The sequence below is a fragment of the Myotis brandtii genome, unplaced genomic scaffold, assembly GCF_000412655.1.
Source record: "Myotis brandtii unplaced genomic scaffold, ASM41265v1 scaffold23, whole genome shotgun sequence".
NCBI lineage: Eukaryota > Metazoa > Chordata > Mammalia > Chiroptera > Vespertilionidae > Myotis > Myotis brandtii.
Window position 1 is genome coordinate 2305330 of NW_005358649.1, and position 19877 is coordinate 2325206.

A 19877-nucleotide genomic window follows, 5' to 3' on the forward strand; every position below is an offset into this window, starting at 1 on the left:
CCTGTTTCGGAGGAATGAACTGGACCAAGTTCTTGAGGTACACCCATTCCTTATAGTAAAACTAAGACCTGATCTCAATTTACATGAATAGTAGCCGTAGCAGTAAAAATGACCAAAAGTCCATGTGTTACAGAACATTCTCAGATCAGGGATCACAGCATAGATTTGTCTCATGGCTGTCAGGAGGATGTGATGGACAGCACAGGAGCACACCCCCACCAAAGGCAGTTTGGGTTCTTTGGGGACCATGGACTGTGGTGGAGACCTAACCAGCCTCCAAAACCTCGAGTTTTCTGATGGACAGAGTCCATGCACTTCCTTCTCCAGATTTCCTGAGGACCTTTCCCCTCAGGAAGAGCTGCTAACAATTCCTGTCCAGAAATCAGAAATCTCTGGTAGTAAAGGGGGGAAAAGCAAAGGACTTTGGGAGCTGCCAATTCAGTCCTCGGATAACTGAGGAAGCCATCTGTATTGTTAGAGCTGCCATGAGGGAACATCACAGACTGGATGCCTGAAACGACAGAAACGTATTTTCTCACCGTTCTGGAGGCTGGAAGCAAGACCTGTGGGCAGGGCTGGTTTCTCTTGAGGCCTCTCTCCTTGGCTTGCAGATGGGCCACCTTCTCGCTGTGTCCTCGCATGGCCTTTTCTCTGTTCATGCACATCCTCTCTCTCACCAGTCGATGACCTCATTGAACCTTTGGAGATTAGGACTTCAATATGTGAATTTAGAGGAGACACAATCCAGTCCACAACCCCACCATTTCATCAAGAGTCCCAGGTAATGGTGTTGTCCAAAGGCATGTCATTGTGCCGTCTTCCTAGGCCAAAGGTTGCTCTCCTGGAGAAAATTACATTTTAGTTCAATTCGATAACCATGGAGTACCACTATGTGTAAAGGGCCCTTAGAGACTGGCTGGCCAACTGGCCTCAATTGGATCTGGGAGGAGGCTGATGCTCAGAAGGTCTGAGCAAGTGTCCCACCTGCCCATTCCGTACAGAATAGAAGAGGAAGAGATTAGCAGAGGCAAAGGCCAGCCCCTCCCCACTTTCTCAACACACATGCTCATGCACATTCTCTCCCCCTCTCTCACACACACATACCAGATTAGGGAAGAAAGGCCGTTAGGGGGACCCCATTTGATTAGGATTAATAGAACAACGACCATGAAATTGGACCTAACTTCATGGCAAACTCTAATTTTTACTATCTGTGTGAGCTTAGAAAAGTCGCATAACCTCTTGAAAACAGCTTCCTCAATTGTAAAATGAGAGGTTTGAATTTAAAATAGAAAATGCATAGCATATGTGCTTGCTTTTCACAAAATGTGCCCAGGGAAGACATAGCTAATGCGTAGACACTTTGCCATTAAGCCAGAGCATCAATGCCCGCTTCTGCCTCAGCCAGCTACCACCAACACTGCAGATCTGGTGTTGGCATGCAAGACAGAAACCTGTCCTATCCAAACCAGATAATGACTATCTGAGGCTCCTCCCAGCTTTCTATAAAGAAATCACCTATAACCACCAACATCTGCAGGGTGTTTTAAGAAAGAAGGAATGAATACTTACCACTCCCATTCCACACCAAACATACCTTTTAAGAAGTTAAAAATTAATGCTTACTTTTCAGGACTTGCTTTAGAGCTGATATGGTCTCAGATATAAGAAGGTCTTCCATTTCCCAAATTAGTCCAGTTCTGCTTGATATTTTCAAATTTCATTTTAATAGAAAACAAAGATCTTCAGTTGGTAATCAAAATATTTGGGGCAATTAATACCATGATGTGGTCCACTAGCCTGGTTCATTGGGTATGAACTTATAGAAGCTGCTATGGAAGCTGCAATCGCCCCCTCGACCCCTTTCCCATCTCTAGCCTCTCCCACCTCCAACACATCCCACACTCACTGCCAGGTGAGCCTGTCATTACTGTGGCTCAGATCTCAGCCTCTGACTCAGAAATCTTCAATGATTGCTTAACATCCTCTTGAAGCTCTAGCCTAAGCATGTCAAACTCAAAGGCTAACACGGGCCAAATAAACAAGGCATGTGGCCCATGGGCCGCAAGTTTGACATGTTTGCTCTAGCCTTTCATCCACCCACCTGCTCCCCCTCCACCTCACCTGTCACTACCAGCTTCCCCTGGGTTGGCACCACCTTCCCAGGTCTTAATTTTTCTCCACTTTCCATCTATCCTCCTGGGGTTTATCCCCAGTCACCATCTCAACCTATAGAAATCCCACCCACTCTTCAATTCCCATATTATTTGAAGTTTTACTTTTCCTTCCCATGTAAATTTCTCTGTTCTCCAACCCTGGATATAATATCTCCTCCATTTTACACGGTCCCCCAGGTAAAGAAACACCAATGTTGTATCAAGTCTGGGGGCAACAGAGTGAGAATAACTGACCACATGCATAGCCTTGCTCCTTCCCCCATTTCAGACCAAGAAACTTACCTAGTTCCTCTTAAAGGGCTGGCTCATGAACTTACTTGGATTCAATCCCTCTGAGCTCCAGTGCTGGGGTGCTGGCTTGAAAGGAACCAGGGACATTCGGGGAGGAAATGGATTGTCTGGCATCAGGGCAAGAACTCGGGGGTGGCTTTCTTCCAGTCAGGGGTCATTTTTCCTACGCTGAGACCTCCACCTTCACAGAGCTGACAGGCAGCCATATCTGAGTCTCCATCAGCCTGGCTCACACAGTTCACTCTGCCCTAGTGATTCCCTGAGACCCTACCCCATCCAATTTGCAGCCCCACTCAAGCTGTTTGCCATATGAATGGCCTATCCTGGCTCAGGCTACAGACTTTGCTAATCTCTCTCAAAAAAGCAGTAGCTGGCATCAGCATACCCCATACCTATCAATAAAAGACCCAAGACCCAGCACTAGCACCAGCCTGCCTTACTTCAAAGCTGTGCCTCAGCTGGGCACTCCAAACCCAATACAAGCAGCAGCCATCTGCAGACGTCTCTGTAGCTCCTGCCAGGTGGCTCCAGGCAGTGGTTGATGTCACACCTCCCAGGAGTTCCCAGAGCCAGTGCAGCCAGTGGCCAGCTTCAGAACATACCAGATTACAACTCTACACACCCACAAGCAACACACTCAAGGGAAGGGGCAAGCTCAATGAGCACCAAAGCCCCATTGAAGCAAGTCCTGCTCCATAGGAGTGTCTCCTGCACAGGTGCTCTTCCACTGTAGTCGCAGCTGGTCCTCACAGCCAATTGGCCTAGGGGTCAATTCCTCCCAGTGATGCCAACAGTAATCAAGACTCAACTACAAGACTGTGCACACAGCCCACACAGGGGTACACCTAGAGTGCCCAGCTCAGGTGACTGGGGAGGCTGAGCCACTGGGCCCTACAGGTCACCTACTACACAAGACCATTCTACTAATTACCAGGAGACATAGCCACTCTATCTAATACATAGAAACAAACAGGGAAGCAGCCAAAATGCGGACACAAAGAAACATGTCACAAGTGAAAGAACAAGAAATCTCCAGAAAAATATCTAAATGAAATTGAAGCAAGCAAACTAGATAAGAAAAAGCTAAAGGAGTTCATCACCACCAAACCAGTATTACATGAAATGTTGAAGGGCATTCTAGAAAAGAGAAGAAAAAAAATGATAGAAAATATGAACAATAAAATGGCAATAAATACATATCTATCAACAATTGAATCTAAAAATCAAAATAAATGAACAAAGTAAACTGATGAATAAAATAGAATCAGATGCATGGAAACATGGAACAGACTGAAAAATATCAGAGGGAAGGGGGGAGGGCGGGAAGGGATTAACCAAAGATCTTATATGCATCTATGCGTTACCTACGGACACAGACAATAGGGTGGTGAAGGCCTGGGGTGGGGCAGGAACTGGGTGGAGGGGGATATAGGGGAAGAAAAGGGGGACATCTGTAATACTCTCAACAGTAAAGATTTAAAAATAATAAAAGAAACGTACCCATTGTGACCATTGGTTAGTATTGGTCAACTCACCTCGTTGTGCTGTTGATGTTGAACAGTTTGCCAGCATAATACCTTGGCCTCAGAGTGAGTCCAGTGTTGTATGAAGTAGATAGAATGACTTTCAAAAATCAGATTTTTTTTCCTGCTGGGACATCTCTGATCCCAGATGTTAGGGAAGCACTGCAGAAGGGTAGGTACAAAGGGAGCTACAGAGTTGAAGTCTTTCGTGCTGAGCACCACCTCATTTTTTCTGCTGGCAAATGGGAGTGGTGAGCAGAGGTATCTACCTTCTGTTCTGAATTCCCAGCCCCCACACGGGTCGGCCTCCCAGGACTCTGGAGAATCTGCATCCTCTACCCCAATCCTCTTCTCCCACATTACCTCCCAGCAACCAACAGTTCACATGACCCAGAACCAGAGTGCAACCAATCCAACCACTAATAGGAGGGAGATGTCATCCACTTGCCACTTTAAATCAATATGTATGTGGTTAACTAAGAGCCCCAGGCAACTCAAGCCCAGGAACGGGAAGAGCCCAGAGATTAGCAGAGCATGTATTTTTCATACTGACCAGTAGATGGCGCTGTATTGCAACTAAAGACATTTTGTCTGGGAGCCAGGACCTGGCCCCTGGCAGACCTGCCACTGAATTGATTTCTAAAGTAGCTTCACTACCACTTAGACAAGAACACATCTAGAACAGCATGATCCACAGCAGGCTTGCTCTTTCTTCCGTGCCTAGGATCCTAGCCAAGCCAGCAGGCCAATGAACGGTCTTAGCATTCTACTGATTTATATGGATATTATGAGTTGGAACTATGTCAAACGTTGACATTTAAATTCAAAAGTGAGCACTGAATATTGATTGCCTTGCTTTCCAATGACTTTGTGCAATTAAAAATGTTTGTTGGCTCCCACAGGCCCTGTCTGCCCAGCTGACAGTTTTAAAAACAAGAGAGGAATTGGGTGCTTTTTAATAGCTCTTAAAACGCTGAGGTCAGACCAAGTCTGGGCTAAAGCAGTAGCTACCTCATAATCTTTCCTCCCTCATTTCTCAAAAAGAAACTTTTTCCCATGTACTTATTTCCAAAAAAGACACAACACAATTTACAGACTGGTTCTGTCTCTCCCATGAAAGTGTGAGATATTAAAGAAATTAAAGAGGAACCTTTTGCCTAAACTGCGCACAAAATTGTGGAGAGGCTGGTAGATTGGAGCAGGGGGTACTATGTGCTCTTTGCATAATGGCTCCCTTGATGAATGCACAAAGCCACTCTGAGAAATAAGCATTTATCCAGAAGTCAACAGACATACTGCACTCCACAATAGCATGTATCTTGAGCCACTGTGACTCCAGTTTCACCGTGCAGGGGGTGACGAGGTAAGAAAGGGAAATCGATTAGCCACTCTCCACCTATCCAGTGCTCAAGGCGGCCTCCTAACTATAAAATATAACCACGCTGTGCTTCGGCCCATGGGTCAAGCTGTTACTTCCACGCTCCTTTACCTCCTTCCGCCTCTCACTCAAAAGTCTCGGATGCCAGTGTCCTTGCAAAACTCTGCCTTCCGTCAGAAGAGACCTGGAAACCCAGTGCTTTCTCCAAGGGTGGAGTCTGAGCTCACGTTCCTGCTCCAATTTCAGACCAGTTCGTGGGCGCTTTAGCAACGATGAACTCCATCCGTGGAGTTTGGGGAAAGGGAGTTTTAACTACTTTGTTGGCAAAGTTTGGACAGTCACTCCTTCAGAAATCTTTCGTTTTTATGCTTGAAACTTGGAACTTCCCTTTTGTTTACCAATTTTCACAAGAATGAGTTGGATTCCTTTGGGAATTCTTCTTAATTGGTCATGGCCAACTGTGTGGCAAAAAGAAAAAAACGAATACCTACCAAATGCTCACCATTTGCTCCCGTACACATCCAGGATCCCAGAAGTTAGGCAGGGATGTGCAACTGGTTCAGACAATGCAATGTGACAAGTGTCACTTCTGGGCTGAGAAAGAGAAAAGGCCTTTGCCTTCTCTGGGCTCTTTCTTTCCTTGCTCAGCAAAGATGACCAACCCTGAAGGTTCCAGATGGTGCAGCTTCAAGATAGTAGAACCTCACCCGAGCTGGTTTGGCTCAGTGCATAGAGTGTCGCCCTGCGGACCAAAGGGTCCCAGGTTCAATTCCAGACAAGGGCATGTACCTCAGTTGCAGGCTCCTCCCTGGCCCAGGCCCTGGTCAGGGAGCGTGCAGGAGGCAACCAATCCATGTATTTCTCTCACATTGATGTTTCTCTGTCTTTCCCTCTCTCTCCCACTCTCTCTAAAAATCAACGGGAAAAAACAAACACACAAAAAAGATGGTAAAACCTCTGTCAGGCTGGGCCCTTGAGGACATGTACATGGAACACACCCATAGAACCATGTCATGGAAATAAGTAGCAAACTTTTATGCTATGGAGCCACTGAGATTTGGCAGTTAGCATGTTTTTAAGCATAATTCAGCTTATCTTGACTAGCATAAACCTTATTCAAAGCACATAGTTCTGCAGGGCCAAAGTCTGAATTTAAATTGAGTGATGGACTACTTAAAATTACTCTCTGGTGACTCAATGAAAAATGTGCTCCTGCAGGCTCTTAAAACTATAGTCTTAATAGATGACATGTAGGACATTTGACTTCAAGGCAGAATTATCAGTTAAATAAGGAGTTCATTACCACTATTTTTCAGAGCAGTGGTGGGCTATTTAATCCAATCAAACCCCTGGGTCTTCATTGTGTGGAGGGATGATCACACCAGCTTCACTGCTTCGTCTCTTCACACAACAAAAATCGTAAGAGACAAACTACTTTGAATCCAACACACTTTATTCTTATTTTTTTAACTTTTTTTCTTAATTTTCAGTGATCAAGTATTCAAGATGTTGTAAACCGAGGTCGATTAGTACATTGACAATAGATTTCATTCAACACAAGGAAATTATACATATTTTAAATTACCCTAAGAGGTCACCAAATAAATACTCATTTTTAAAATCGCAAAATCAGAATTCTTTATGCAACAACTCAAAACAGCCTTTCATCACAGGCATACACACCTCTACACACAAAACACACACACACGCTGAACACACACTCCATTAGGATCCTGACGCCAGCTGGTTTGACACAGTATCACATCTCCTTTAAAGAATTAGAGGCTGACCTGCCTGTTCGTGCTTCTATCGGACATTTGGGGTTTGGGGTGGAGGTATGTATTTTAAGAGAAATGCTCACTATAAAATCTTACCAATTATTCTTATTTTTCTTTTCTAGATACAAACTTTAAACTTCTTTTGTTCACCCCTTTGGTTTAACACAGTGGTTCTCAACCTTCCTAATGCCACGACCCTTTAATACACTTCCTCATGTTGTGGTGACCCTCAACCATAAAATTATTTTCGTTGCTACTTCATAACTGTAATTTTGCTACTGTTATGAATTGTAATGTAAATATCTGATATGCAGGATGTATTTTCATTGTTACAAATTGAACATAATTAAAGCATAGCGATTAATCACAAAAACAATATGTAATTATATATGTGTTTTCTGATGGTCTTAGGCGACCCCTGTGAAAGGGTCGTTTGATCCCCAAAAGGGTCGCGACCCACAGGTTGAGAACCGCTGGAACATGTCCCTTCAATTACATTGGTTTTAGTTTTTAATATTTTCTCCTTCAATTTCACATGTAATAGAATACCAGAAAAAAGACAACACCTTCCAAACCCTAGTATTAAAAACACCTTACATGGGTGTGCGTTTTTAGAGAATAAGAAAAGATTATCTGAAATATTTTTCTCCTCTCTCAGAAATTATTTTTAGCATCTGATTATTCTTGCTAAAATAAATATCAAAAGCACTGAGTTTTTATAGAAAAAAAGATTTCCCCCTTACACCCTTCATTTTTGCAACGTCAAGTTCATGGATTAAATGAAGTGACGAGAGTAATGAGTGTTTGTTTCCGGGAAGTTCAGAGTTTCAGAAGCAAAGCGCATGCAGTCCCTTATCAATGAAACACCGTGGATTCAGTGGTGTGTTTTTGTGGTGAGCATGCGTCATCAAATACTTCTAGCACCAAGGCATTTTTTTTAACGTTGCCAAAGCGAATACCCAGGGAGGGACTCCCTCTTATTTGGCCCTTCTTAGGGCTGAGTAAAAATGAAGTGCTTAAAATAACACACACAGATCGGATTCCATTGTAGCGAGAAGTCTGGGATGGACACGGCTAGCAGCATCCTGGGAGATGGGGAAAGAAGAGAACACAGAAAAGATATAAAGTGCTCAAGGCCGCTGACTTCACGGTCAGCCCTGGCACTCCCTTGGTTGGCCCGACAGAGAAATCACAAACACGTGTAAAGGCCACCAACTGGTCTGCATAACAGAGAACCGGCAAACCTGCAGAGTAGGCAATGCTGGGATTACACCGTATTGTGATGTCTACCTGCTACTGAGAATACGCAGTGTGCACCAATACATCACTAGTTATGTTCGAGTTTCTGTGCCACCGAGGATGTTCTACCAACACGCAAAATCACCAAGTAGAATTGGCCACCACCCTAGGCTTGGGCTCTCCCACGCCTCCTGGGCACACGCGAGGATTTCCACAAATGTTTCAGGTCTATTCAAACTACGAAGCTTCTCCCTGGTGCCCCTATGGCTGACACATAGCCAGCTCCCAAAGGCAATGCTCCCAAGCCCTGCAAGGAATGCAAGCTGAAACTCCGGACTGAGGAAGAGTTTCTTGGTGGGCGGTGAGAACGGAGGGCTACCCTCACCTCCGCCAGCCTCCTCCCTTCTCTGGGGCTGCACTTCCCATGCCTGCTCCTGTTTGGCACTGCACCTTCTGGCGGTCACAACAGGACGATGGTTTGGTACATTACATATAATGTTCTGTATATGTTCGCTTCACGTGTAACACTCTGTACTAGTATATGTTCATTTAAATCTTTTATTAGGGAACTTAAACCAATTTTCACCAAAAAATAAAAAATAAAAACGAATGGAAATGTTAATATCCTGAAAGAGGGGGTGGAAAAACATACACCTGAAATCCACAAAGCTCAGATTCCGTCAGTCTGAACCTCCCTTCCTCATGTTTCATTTCAGAAACTCTACTGAGACACAACGTTGCCACCAATAGTGGTTTGTTCTATATTAAATACTAGAAATACATACTTGAGGTATGTTAGGACAAAAAAAATTGAGTATAACACTTAGCTAAATCAATGTAAATTTACCTTGCAGATCGGAACATTAAATTTTAATGCTTCCCACAGACCTTTTTCTAGTTTATGCAAAGAAATAACAACTTCTCTACTCTTCAGAAACAGTAACATGTCAAAAACTAAAATGATTTACCTCACTCTCGTCTAGTCACAACTTACCTCTGTTAACCAAAACTGATATGCATTACGTCGTGTAAGAAGTGAGCCACCGCGAGAGAAGCCTGCAGCTGAGCCCTGACACACGAAATCACAAGGTAGAATTGGCTGCCACCCTGGGCTTGGGCTCTCCCACGCCTCCTGGGCACACGGGAGGGTTTCCACAAATGCCCACTCGACTGTCCTCAACCGGTCACTCCCTTTACCTCTCAGAGCCTCAGTTTTCATGATCTGTTTTAATAATAACAACAACAATAACAGAACATAGCTATCTTTCAAAGTCATTAAGAGGATTACATGAATGATGTATATTAAGTCTCTGCAAATACACCAACACTCAACAAATGCTAATTTGTGTCCTCTCTGCTCCTCCTTTCTTCCCCCACCTTGGTTCTGAATGACTTTTGACTGTTTTTCAAGAATTAAAGCCACTGATAAAGGATCAGGATTTCAAACAATGTGTTCCAACCCCCACCCACCCCCTAGGGCTTTCTAAATTAATAGGTGACAGTCAAGGATACTATATTTGCATATTAAAGCCAAATAATAGATTAATCTATAGAGTTTATGAAGGAATAAGATGACCTTTTTCCAAAGCAAGTTATTATAAGCTTAAGCTCATGGAGGGTGGCAATTAAACTTATAATAGGACTACAAAGTAACAGACAATTTATTAACAAGCATATAAGAACCTCATATACACAATTAAATGGTGTCTATAAAATAATCACTTTAGTTGACTACATAATATTTCAGTGATGCTACCAGAGCCCAAACCATTTTGGGGACAACTTTTACTTGGTACATATTCCAAGACTTCAATCCACCATGATTTTTACTACTTATTCTACACTCACCAACAACACATTAATGATACACCTGCTACTTATCAGCATCAGAGACTTAAGGCAGTACAATATTAACATTGTGATGTGCGACTCATGCTAACTTCTTTGAATTCTGGCCTAATCAAACCCAAAGGACTTCACAGAGTGGCAAATGGCAATGGGTCAAATGGTGCCCGAGAGAAAGAACTTGCACCAGTCATCAATTGATGAACTGGACAACAGTTCAAGGTCGAGAATGGAGGAGCAGCTCTCTAATTATACTGGACGACTCCATCATTCCCTATCCTGGAGTTCTGAGAGCGGCTCCTTTTCAAAGTACCCAACCAAGAAGAGAGAAACTGTAACAGTGGGGGGACATATCCTCTTAGCTACAAAAAAGTGTCATCCCACCAATATTTTCTCAGTACAGTTTCTTAATGAACAGAGGGAAATTACGGAAACACTACCTCTCTTTCCCCAACCTATCTTTAGCTCCAACACAAAAGGAAACTTTCTCTTCCAAAGGCTCAAAGATTTTCTGTAGACGGTAAGGGGGAACCTGAGGCCCCAGAGCAGACACTGGGTTAATCAGCAATATTTTCCAAAGACCTTCAATATGCACCATGTTGACTAAAGTTTGACGGACACCAGTGTATCTACAGGCAACAGTGGTTCTAAGACTTAGTCACATAAGACTGCTCAACGGGAAGTCCTTGCCACCGAGCACTGGCTCTGCCCCTTGGAGGCATTATTCAGTCCGACAGTGATAACCCTCTCTACAAACTGCATGCAACCAAGAGAACCATTTGACGGATGCCATTAGGGTAGAGAGGAAAACATCCCTGCGCCCAAAATATTCACACAACCCCATGGGGCGGCCAACGATGGAGGGCAAGACGTCTGAATCATGGGACAGTTCTGTCAATCACATTCCTTCTGAGGAAGAGTGTAAACCAGCCAAGAAACCACTTCCCAGATTAGCCCTACGTAAGCCCAGGCTCCTTGGCAAAAACAGTGATATTGGTATTTGGACCTCGCAGTCCCGCCTAAATCTGAGTTGTCAGGATTCTTTCTCTGAGCAGCCAGCTCCCACGAGTTCACTTACCATCAGTCCATAGTGCTGTCGGAGGCATCTGCCTGAAGAACCATGGAGGAGGCATTCTGGGTGGCACCTACGTCGAAGTGGTGTGCTGGGAAGGATCATGGGTAATGAACCCAAAAGAACAGACAAGTCCTCTCTGAGATCACTCCCGGGAGGTCACAGCAGGGAGGAGTCAAAGGTTGGTGTAAAATGATTGTAACCCTGATAAAGCTGGGTTCAGTAGGATAAGACCAGTTTATTTTGTATTTGTCAATCATTACTTAGGATCATATTCTAGGTCCGGCTCCCAGATCTCCCTCCTCCTGTATTCAAGGTGATTTCCATACAGGCAAGTATGGCTTTCCTGGTTTAATGACTCAATCTCAGTAGCAACCATAGCAATTTTCTGCACATAGAAAGAGAAGAATACAGATTTGCTAGTGTTTCCAGGCAGATAACTAAAATGATCGGGTGGCATTCAATCTTACATCTCTGAAATTCCTTTTCCAACTATTTTGAGTGTCAAGTTTATAATTTCTAGCTATCCTTATGTGGGTCCTTTAGAGGTAAAAGAATTTCTGCAGCAATTTTTTTTTCTTTTTTTGGATGAGAAAGCCATGAGTTTCTTTCCTTATTATGCATCTCAAATTACGGTTTCTAGCCATATTGTTTAGCACACTAGTTTTAAAGCCCCTGATGAAGGAATATTGGAGTTTATATTCAAACTATCCGATGATTTTGCAGCCTTCTTAACTACCTTATGATGGGGGCACACAGACTAAAAGAGAATGTGTTTCATGAAACGAAGTAGCTTTTCCTTTTATCACCCAATGCATATAGTTCCTTTGAAGCATTTGAAAAATCCTACCTGATTTATAAGTCTGCTGTGGCCTAAAATGCTATTAACAGTACTTTAAGGAAAGTCAAGCTTCCTCTTTTCAAAACCGTATCTGCTTTAGTCTCTGAAAGCAAAAGTAACATGCTGCACTTACATTTTCCCGATCAAATTGCATAGTTGAGGCAAGTTCATTTGTGCTTTGTAGCAGAACTCACAGTAGGTGTTCAGATCTAAAAAACCGTTGATTTGTAAATGCAAGGCCATGGTCGAGCTCACCTTTGTGTGGAGTGTATGCTAATGAGATGCACCGCCTTTACACTTCCGTGATTTGGTTAACCATGGGCCTTGGCCTTATACCCTATTGGTACACGAGCATGAAACTAACATAGCGGACAGGGTACCAAGTCTTTCGAAGCTCCTCCTTCTTGGAGCGAAGGCGGGAAGGGTTCTCAGTCTGGTTGAGGTATCCAGCCCTCAATCCACAGTGGCTGTGTAGACTGAGTTTTGTTCGTTTGAGGATTGTGTCTTTAGAGCTTAAAAAGGGGAAGAAAGAAAAGAAGGCACGGGTGTTTCTCAAGTCGCCAATATTCAACTCAACCAACACAAAAAACTAAAGTCTTCCATTTTCAAGCGTCAGGAGGGAGGCTACAGGGCAACAGGGCTCTCCTCCAGCCCCGGGTCCGGGGAGGAACTTATTGCTTCTGGGAAGGGTCCCGGGTAGGTCTGTGCTGTGCATTGGATCCCTTTTCGCAGACGAGTCTCTTCGTGGAATTCCCCCTGCGTGCCGAAAGCCGGGCAGGACCTAGTCCGGGCATACTTCTCCGCACCGTCGGGGTGGCCCACCAGCTCACTCACAGTGCCCAGGGGGAACTCCCGCCACCTCTGCCTCTGCAGCGCGTCCTCCTTGTATTTGATGGAGTACCAGGCCAGAAAAATAAAGATAAAGCCTACGAACTTGAGGCCGGCTGCCAAGCCAAAATAGACAAAGCGAAACGATGTCACATTGTACTCCCAGCAAGAGCCTTGCACTCCGCATTCTTGTTGCCAGAGCATGCAGGTGGTGTCAATAACTGCTCCAAAATAAATCGGAGTGGGAATGTATGCTGGAGGGGCGGAGGGGAAGAAAGGAGAAGAAACATATTTAGCACATCGGATAAAACAGATCCGTGAATCAGCCAAGTGCTCTGGGTGCTCGGAACCCAGGAGAGGGGAGCGGTTTTCTTGTGTTACTTGATTCTGTTAAATGTATGCCATGCCTTATAATATATTTACTATAGAAATGTTTACTAAATTGTTGATACCAGTTTGCAATTCAGTCAGAATGTGCTATTGATTTTTAGGGTCATAAAAATGTCTATTGCTAAAAATGCAATTTGGGAATCCTTTTAAACTTAAAAATCCGATTTTGTCATTAACTGCTCAAGAGGCTATAGTGGAAGTCTTTATGATCCACTAAAATTCAGTACAGTGAGTTCTTGGGTTTCAGTATTAGATGAGGTAAACATTGTCTCCCGTAAGTGAGAAATCATATTAAATGGCAACTTTATAAAGGCACTTGGGGTATGGAAATAACGAAGGCGTAAAATTCATCTCTGAAGGTCAGGAAACATCTGTGATGAGGAGTAGTAACTTCATTTGGGGGCCATTCGTTAATCCCATAAGACAGAAAGTCTACCCAAGTAGGTAGACTTCTTTCATCACACGTCACTCCCCTTGCCGAATGTGTCCCCATCCCCGACTTGTTCACCGTTCGAAGCCCACCCCTCCTTTAAATTCCTAACCCACTCAGACGCCACTACATCCCACTGCCTTTGTATATGCCTCCATTTTTCAACTATCACACGGTATTCACATTGTTTGCACATCTGTTACCTATAAGCTCCCTGATGGTGGGGGCCGTGCCTTTTATTCTTTGCCTCCCGTGGATCCTCAATAAGAGCTGATAGAAGGAAGCAATGGGAGGGTAGGAACAAGGGGGGAGGGAAGAGAGGACGGAGGGAGGGAGAGAGACAGGTGGGCTAAAAGCCCAGGGGGTTGTGGGTGATACATTTTTAAATACCTTGTGTTCATTTAAAAAGGGGTATATTTGCTATAATTAAAATTTAACATTTTTAAATACTTAAAATTTTCATTTTGCTTTGGAATTTGGGGAAATGGAAATTGGCTTGTTGGCCAAACAGTACTTTTTAAAAAAAATAATGAATAGAACTTAAGTTAAGGTTGAATTGAATAATAAAAGCCTGAAAGGTTCTCCCTCCTGCTGTTACACCGTCTGTCTGTTAACCTACCTTTACCTCCACATCCAGGTCCAATAACCCCACCTTCAGGGCATCAGAGACAGGCCAGCAAAAAGGGAGGAACTATTTTCTTTTTTCTTTTCCTATTCAACTACCCCTTTGCTAAATAAATTTCCTTCTTTGAAAATAACTTTTTAGTTTTCAAAGAGAAGCATAAGGCATACTTCTTAACTATGTCAAAGTATGGCAGAATTTCCTTTAACCAGCATGCTTTGAAAAAATGGTACCTTCAACGTCTTATTGATACCAAAAAACAAGCCACTCATTGAATACAACCAGCAAGAGGCCCGTAAGGTTCACTGGAAAGTGCTCACTCTTGGGCCATCAACCACAACATGGGACAAATAGAAAATTCCAGACAGGATTAAAATGTCAAAGGGTCCGATGATGCCATTTTAAAATGTTTCACCTTTCAAAACTGAAATAACAAATTTGAATCAGAAAAAATTTTTTTGTGTTTCTGTGGACAATGATACTGATTACGGGGGGAAATAACAGCTGTAGAAAATCAGACTTCCACTTAAGAAAGAAAATATGCCTGGTGATGAGGAAGTCAATTAAAAATACATTGAAATTGATCAAGGGAATGGACTACTTCACACGCTATTTCCCGTGCATTGTCCCAAGACATCACAGGGTGACGCTGTGTTTGGAAAAATCAGAACAATATTCTTCATGCCCAAGTGAGCTCGGCGACTTCCCACGTCAACACAGCACTAAGGAGCTCCTCTTGGTAATCAGGCAAGGGCAGTCCCTGTATGTCCATTTGGGCATCTTTTTAGAATATTTTCTTTCTTTTCCTCAGAAAACTTGATAGGTACACTCTTTGCCCAATCCAATAAAATTACTGGAATGAAGAAATGGGAATTTTCGCAAACAAAAAGAGTACCACCTTCCATCACTTTCATGCTAAAAAGCCATAAACGGACAAAAACACCAGAATCCTAAGCCCATCATGACCACTTGGTTCAATATTTCTTACAGTACAAAATTCTCCGGGGAATTTAGCCCAAGTTTATGTGCATAGTGAAAAAGGAGCTGACCTCAAGTTGCTTTGGTTTTGTTTCATCAAATGACAGAACTAGTCAGCTTTTAGTTCAAATCAGAAATTCAGGAACATGTGCCCTTACCACTAACCTGTAAATTCCTCGCTACTACAACAGCAACAAATGACTTGGCCTGCCATGTTAAAGGGCAGGGAGAATATGCCACCTGAAAAGAGGAACTAAGAGGCACACTTGGAAATGGAGGGACATACCAAGCGTTCGCAATAAAACAAATTGCATTCCCAGAGCAAAAGGTCTCTCCTCATCTTCTACGGACCTAAGGTGAAGGGAAAGAAAGAAACATATCAAAATCATGGCCATGAGAAAATGACTGTCAAATCAAACCTGCTTAGTGCAGGGCCAGGGGCCAGAGAGATGCTGCACCAAAGTGTTTAATGTTCTAGAATTATTAATAATAGCCAAGCAAGACTGCTGATGGCTAAACCAGTGAATAAAGGTGCCCCCAATGAAGACACCCAAGAAATTCCCATGTACTCTAATCGTTTCTATATTAGTACTGATGGACGGGCCACAGGGTCAGGACTGAAGGTACAGAGGTGGCTCTAACTGAGCTTCCCAAATCAGTTCTGTTAAATACAGAAAGCATTTTATCTTAATTACTACACTTATTCTCTTTGCCTGTACTTTCCTGCATGGTGTGTAGTCTGAAAATTACTCCCGTAGTTTCTCAAGGAAAAGTAGAGAGAGAAAAGTTTTACACTATACAGTCAAAAACAGCCTCAGTGGTTGAGTGTTGACCCATGAACCAAGAGGTCACCTGTTCGATTCCCAGGTCTGGGCACATGCCCGGTTTTCGGGCTAAATCCCCAGTAGGGGAGTGCAGGAGGCAGCCAATCAATGATTCTTTCTCATCGTTGATGTTTCTATCTCTCTCTCCCTCTCCTTTCCTCTCTGAAATCAATAAAAATATATCTAAATATATATGTGTGTATATATTTAACACATACACAGGGAACAAGTCAAAAATTAGAGAAATAATGAATCCTTTCCAACCACCTCATTTTTTCTTCTTTTCCTATAACTTATGCTCCAAGTAATTCCCACAGGGCAGGAAGATTTAAATCTAGTGACTTTGTAATTTTCAAAGATTAAAGGGCTCCTTTTCTGAAGTTTTGGGTTAGATGCCAACTGGTGACTTGCCATGAACACCATAAATCGGGCAGTCATTATCTGGCTGGCTGAATACCTCTTGCAGGATTAAAGGTCAAAGAATCAGATTATTTAACATCTGTAGAATTAAAGGTCAAAGAATAAGATTATGAATGACTTGTATTATTTATGCTGAAGTACCTTTGCCTTTCTATCCCATATACGTGGGTCCTAGGTAGGGAGTGTAAAATCCCCAAGGACCAGGGCACTCATCCATCTTCCCCCAACTTCTTCATTTCCTCAGAGCATTTGCCCAACGCCGCACACGTAGCTGCCACTCCATAGTGTGTGCTGCTGGAGGCACCGAGTGAATAAACCAGCAGGCCTTTGTGTGCTGTCATCTACCCTTCAAGGAAGGAATTGGCCGGGCAGCAGCTAACTCGGCATTTCATGCAGAATATGCAGGCAAGCAGCCCCAGGGCCCTGCCAAGAATGCCGTCTCTGCAGCAGCTTCCCAGCAGGGGCCCAGCAGAGTGGGGAATGGGAAAGCCAGGGAGGAGATGAAAGAAGAGTAAGGACTCGCTCCCTGTCCTGACTCCTTCATGCACCGCAGCCACAGCCCCTGAAGCTGCTGTGGTGTGTCCTGGCTTCTGCCGGCTGCCCCCTCCTTCCTGTGCCCACCACAGCCTTTACCTGCAAATACCAACCGCTGACTGGAATGTGCTAGTGTCAACATTTTGAATAGGACTTCCGTTAAGGTAACTTCCATATTCTCATAGAAGCAAAGAAGTTTCTACACGATGGCAAAGAAAGCACCGCGTGAACGGAAAAACTACTGTTTCCAGTCTGTCCTTTCCTTGCTAAACTCCAGAATGTTATATGATAGTAATAGGAATGGAGTCAGCAGTTAGAGCTGCAGGCCCAGCAGAAGCTGCCAGAGGCCCTGGAGGTGGTAGCCGTCTACAGGCTTGGGGATAATATTGTTTGCTGTAGGCAGGAGCGAGCAGCTTCCCTGCCTCCTCTGGGGCCAGGCTTCTTGCAGCGAACACAGTGGAGGCTTCCAGCTCCCCAAGGAGAACCTTTTAGTGCAGAATCTTCAGGAACCCCAGGCACCTGAAGAAGTTACACTGAACTACAGACATAGAACCCATCCGCCTAAAGAAGGTTCCAGAGAATGCAGTGTCACAACCTTCCTCCCACTTTCTGACATGGCAAAACTCACGTCTCCCAAGTTTGCCCGGCAAACAGCTGCGTGCTTTTCCTGCGCGATCTAATTTTGTTCTCCTCTGTGCGCCCGACCCGGCCCTGGATCATGTCCTCAAGCCACTAACTGGGAGCATGTAACCCAGCCGAGAAGTCGAACGCTGTTCTCACCTGAGTGTCACTATGATGGCTGATGGCTGGGCACATGCTGTGATGAAGGTGACTATGAAAAGAAAAACTAAGAACGGGAAGAGGGTGTTACAGGCCCGCTTGCACTTCCCAGACAGGGCATAGCCGTTCTCGTTGAGATAGGTTTTGACGATAACCACCCGGAGCTGACTGCGCTGCCCCACGGTGGGCGGGGTGATCACTTGCCGGCTTTGGACACAGGCACATTCCGTGTAATTCCTTATCTGAGGGACAGATAATAAAGTTCAGTCAGTTGTGTGCCAATCAAAAGCAAAATTCAGCATAGGAATGTTAAGATAAAGTTTAGTTCAAATGCTCTCTAATAACTCCAGTGAGAGAGGAAAAGAGAGAGAGAGAAACATCGATGTGAGAGCAATACATGGATTGGCTGCTTCCCATATGCACCCCGACCAGGGATCCAACCAGCAACCCAGGTATGTGCCCTCGCCAGGAATCAAACCTGCAACCTTTTGGTGCATGGGACCAAACGGAGCCACCCAGCCAGGGGGCTCCAGCCAACTGAGCACCCAGCCAGGGCAACTCCAGTGTTTTTAACCCCTAGAGTGCCGGGGAGCGCGATCGCGCTCCTCCAGTCTTTCGCCAAAAGTGCCGGGAGCGCTATCAAAGCTTTGAAATGGCGTCCAGTTCTAAGTCTGCTTTTATTAGTGATGATGATATTGCTAAATATGTCAATGTAGTAAAGGTTTCCTTAAGTTTTTGAATATATAACTTCATTTACTTGTGATTCATAATTTTTTTCCTAAACTGCTGTAAAATCAGCAAAAATGCCTTGGCAATTTTAGCATAGTTCCTAGGATATTGGCTGGCACTCAAGGGGTTAAAAATGCAAAATGTTTACTTGGAAATGTCTTCCTCATTGCTAATAGGGGTGCAAAGTGTGCATCCAACGAAACGAAAATCCACTGGTCAAAATTGTTTAAACCTCAACTTTTCTAAGAAGCTTTCTACACTCAACTCTAGGGCTTTCCTATTTTGTGCACCCATTTTTTTTGTCCTAATTAAATGCAGCGTCCATTGCTCTTTGACTCCTGGGCTCTTCACTATGAGACACCCTCAAAATCGGGAACCGAGCCTTGTTTTATTTGCTTGTTTGTTTTTAACTTTATTGTGGACACTGTGCTCACCAGAGAACAGATGAGAGGCCCAGCATTCAACCCAGCATAACCCTGAACTCAGAGTAGGACCTGAAGTAGATATCTGTTATGTAAAAACAGGTCACGCATAAGGACTTCCGTTCCAATAATTGTGCACATTGATAGCATTGGCTGTTTCATTTACTCAAGGGACTAAAAAGGTGTTTCAATGAAACAGCCAATTAAGCTCCTTGCCTATTATATGTTGCTTTTACTGAATGGAGCTGAGCCAAATTCCCTGCCACGGTGACCTCTCAGTCACTTAGAGAGGCAGTCGGAACAGATATGAAGATGGGACGCTCCGTGGCCATCGGAGCTCGAGGCCTGCTGGCCTCTTTGGAAGAATGAGGGCTGTGTACCAGGAGACTGGCTCACTCCCAGGGAAGGACTTAGCCACCAAAAGAACAGACCTCCTTGTCTCTTTCAACTTGGGGACATGCGGGCGCTCACCAATCATATAATGGGGAGCCAACAATAGGAATTCTCCATTTATTGCTCTAGTTTAAAACTCAGAAGCCAAATATGACATTCCAGAAATGTGCAGTCAATGGGAGAAGCCCTTATCACCGGCCTCCTACAATCTGTTTTTATGCGAAGAATGAAACCAGGCTCGATAAGGAGCTGAGTAGAATATGAAAACCTTTCCCCACAGCATTACAGCCTATTTATAATTCACAGGGAAGAGAATTCTCAAAATAGCCTATTCTTGAACTGACAGAAATATCTTTACTCTGAGAGCAGGGGGGGGGGGGGGG

The 19877-nt window shown here is 44.0% G+C and overlaps 1 protein-coding gene across 3 annotated transcripts in view; it reads right to left on the bottom strand.

Moving 5' to 3' along the window:
- Positions 1-7613: 7613 nt before the first annotated feature.
- Positions 7614-19877, bottom strand: part of SLCO5A1 (solute carrier organic anion transporter family, member 5A1) — a 100524-nt gene continuing 88260 nt past the window's right edge. For 2 of the 3 annotated variants that reach the window (XM_005866351.2, XM_014539819.1), the window contains 3 exons: positions 17951-18192; positions 15679-15743; positions 8934-13226 (listed from right to left, as the gene is read on the bottom strand). In XM_005866351.2, the coding sequence (XP_005866413.2) occupies positions 12769-13226; positions 15679-15743; positions 17951-18192 (765 nt within the window). In that variant the 3' untranslated portion in view covers positions 8934-12768. Of the gene's footprint in view, positions 8233-8933; positions 13227-15678; positions 15744-17950; positions 18193-19877 lie in introns of those variants that run through there. The other variant, XR_001362158.1, reaches the window with a different exon arrangement.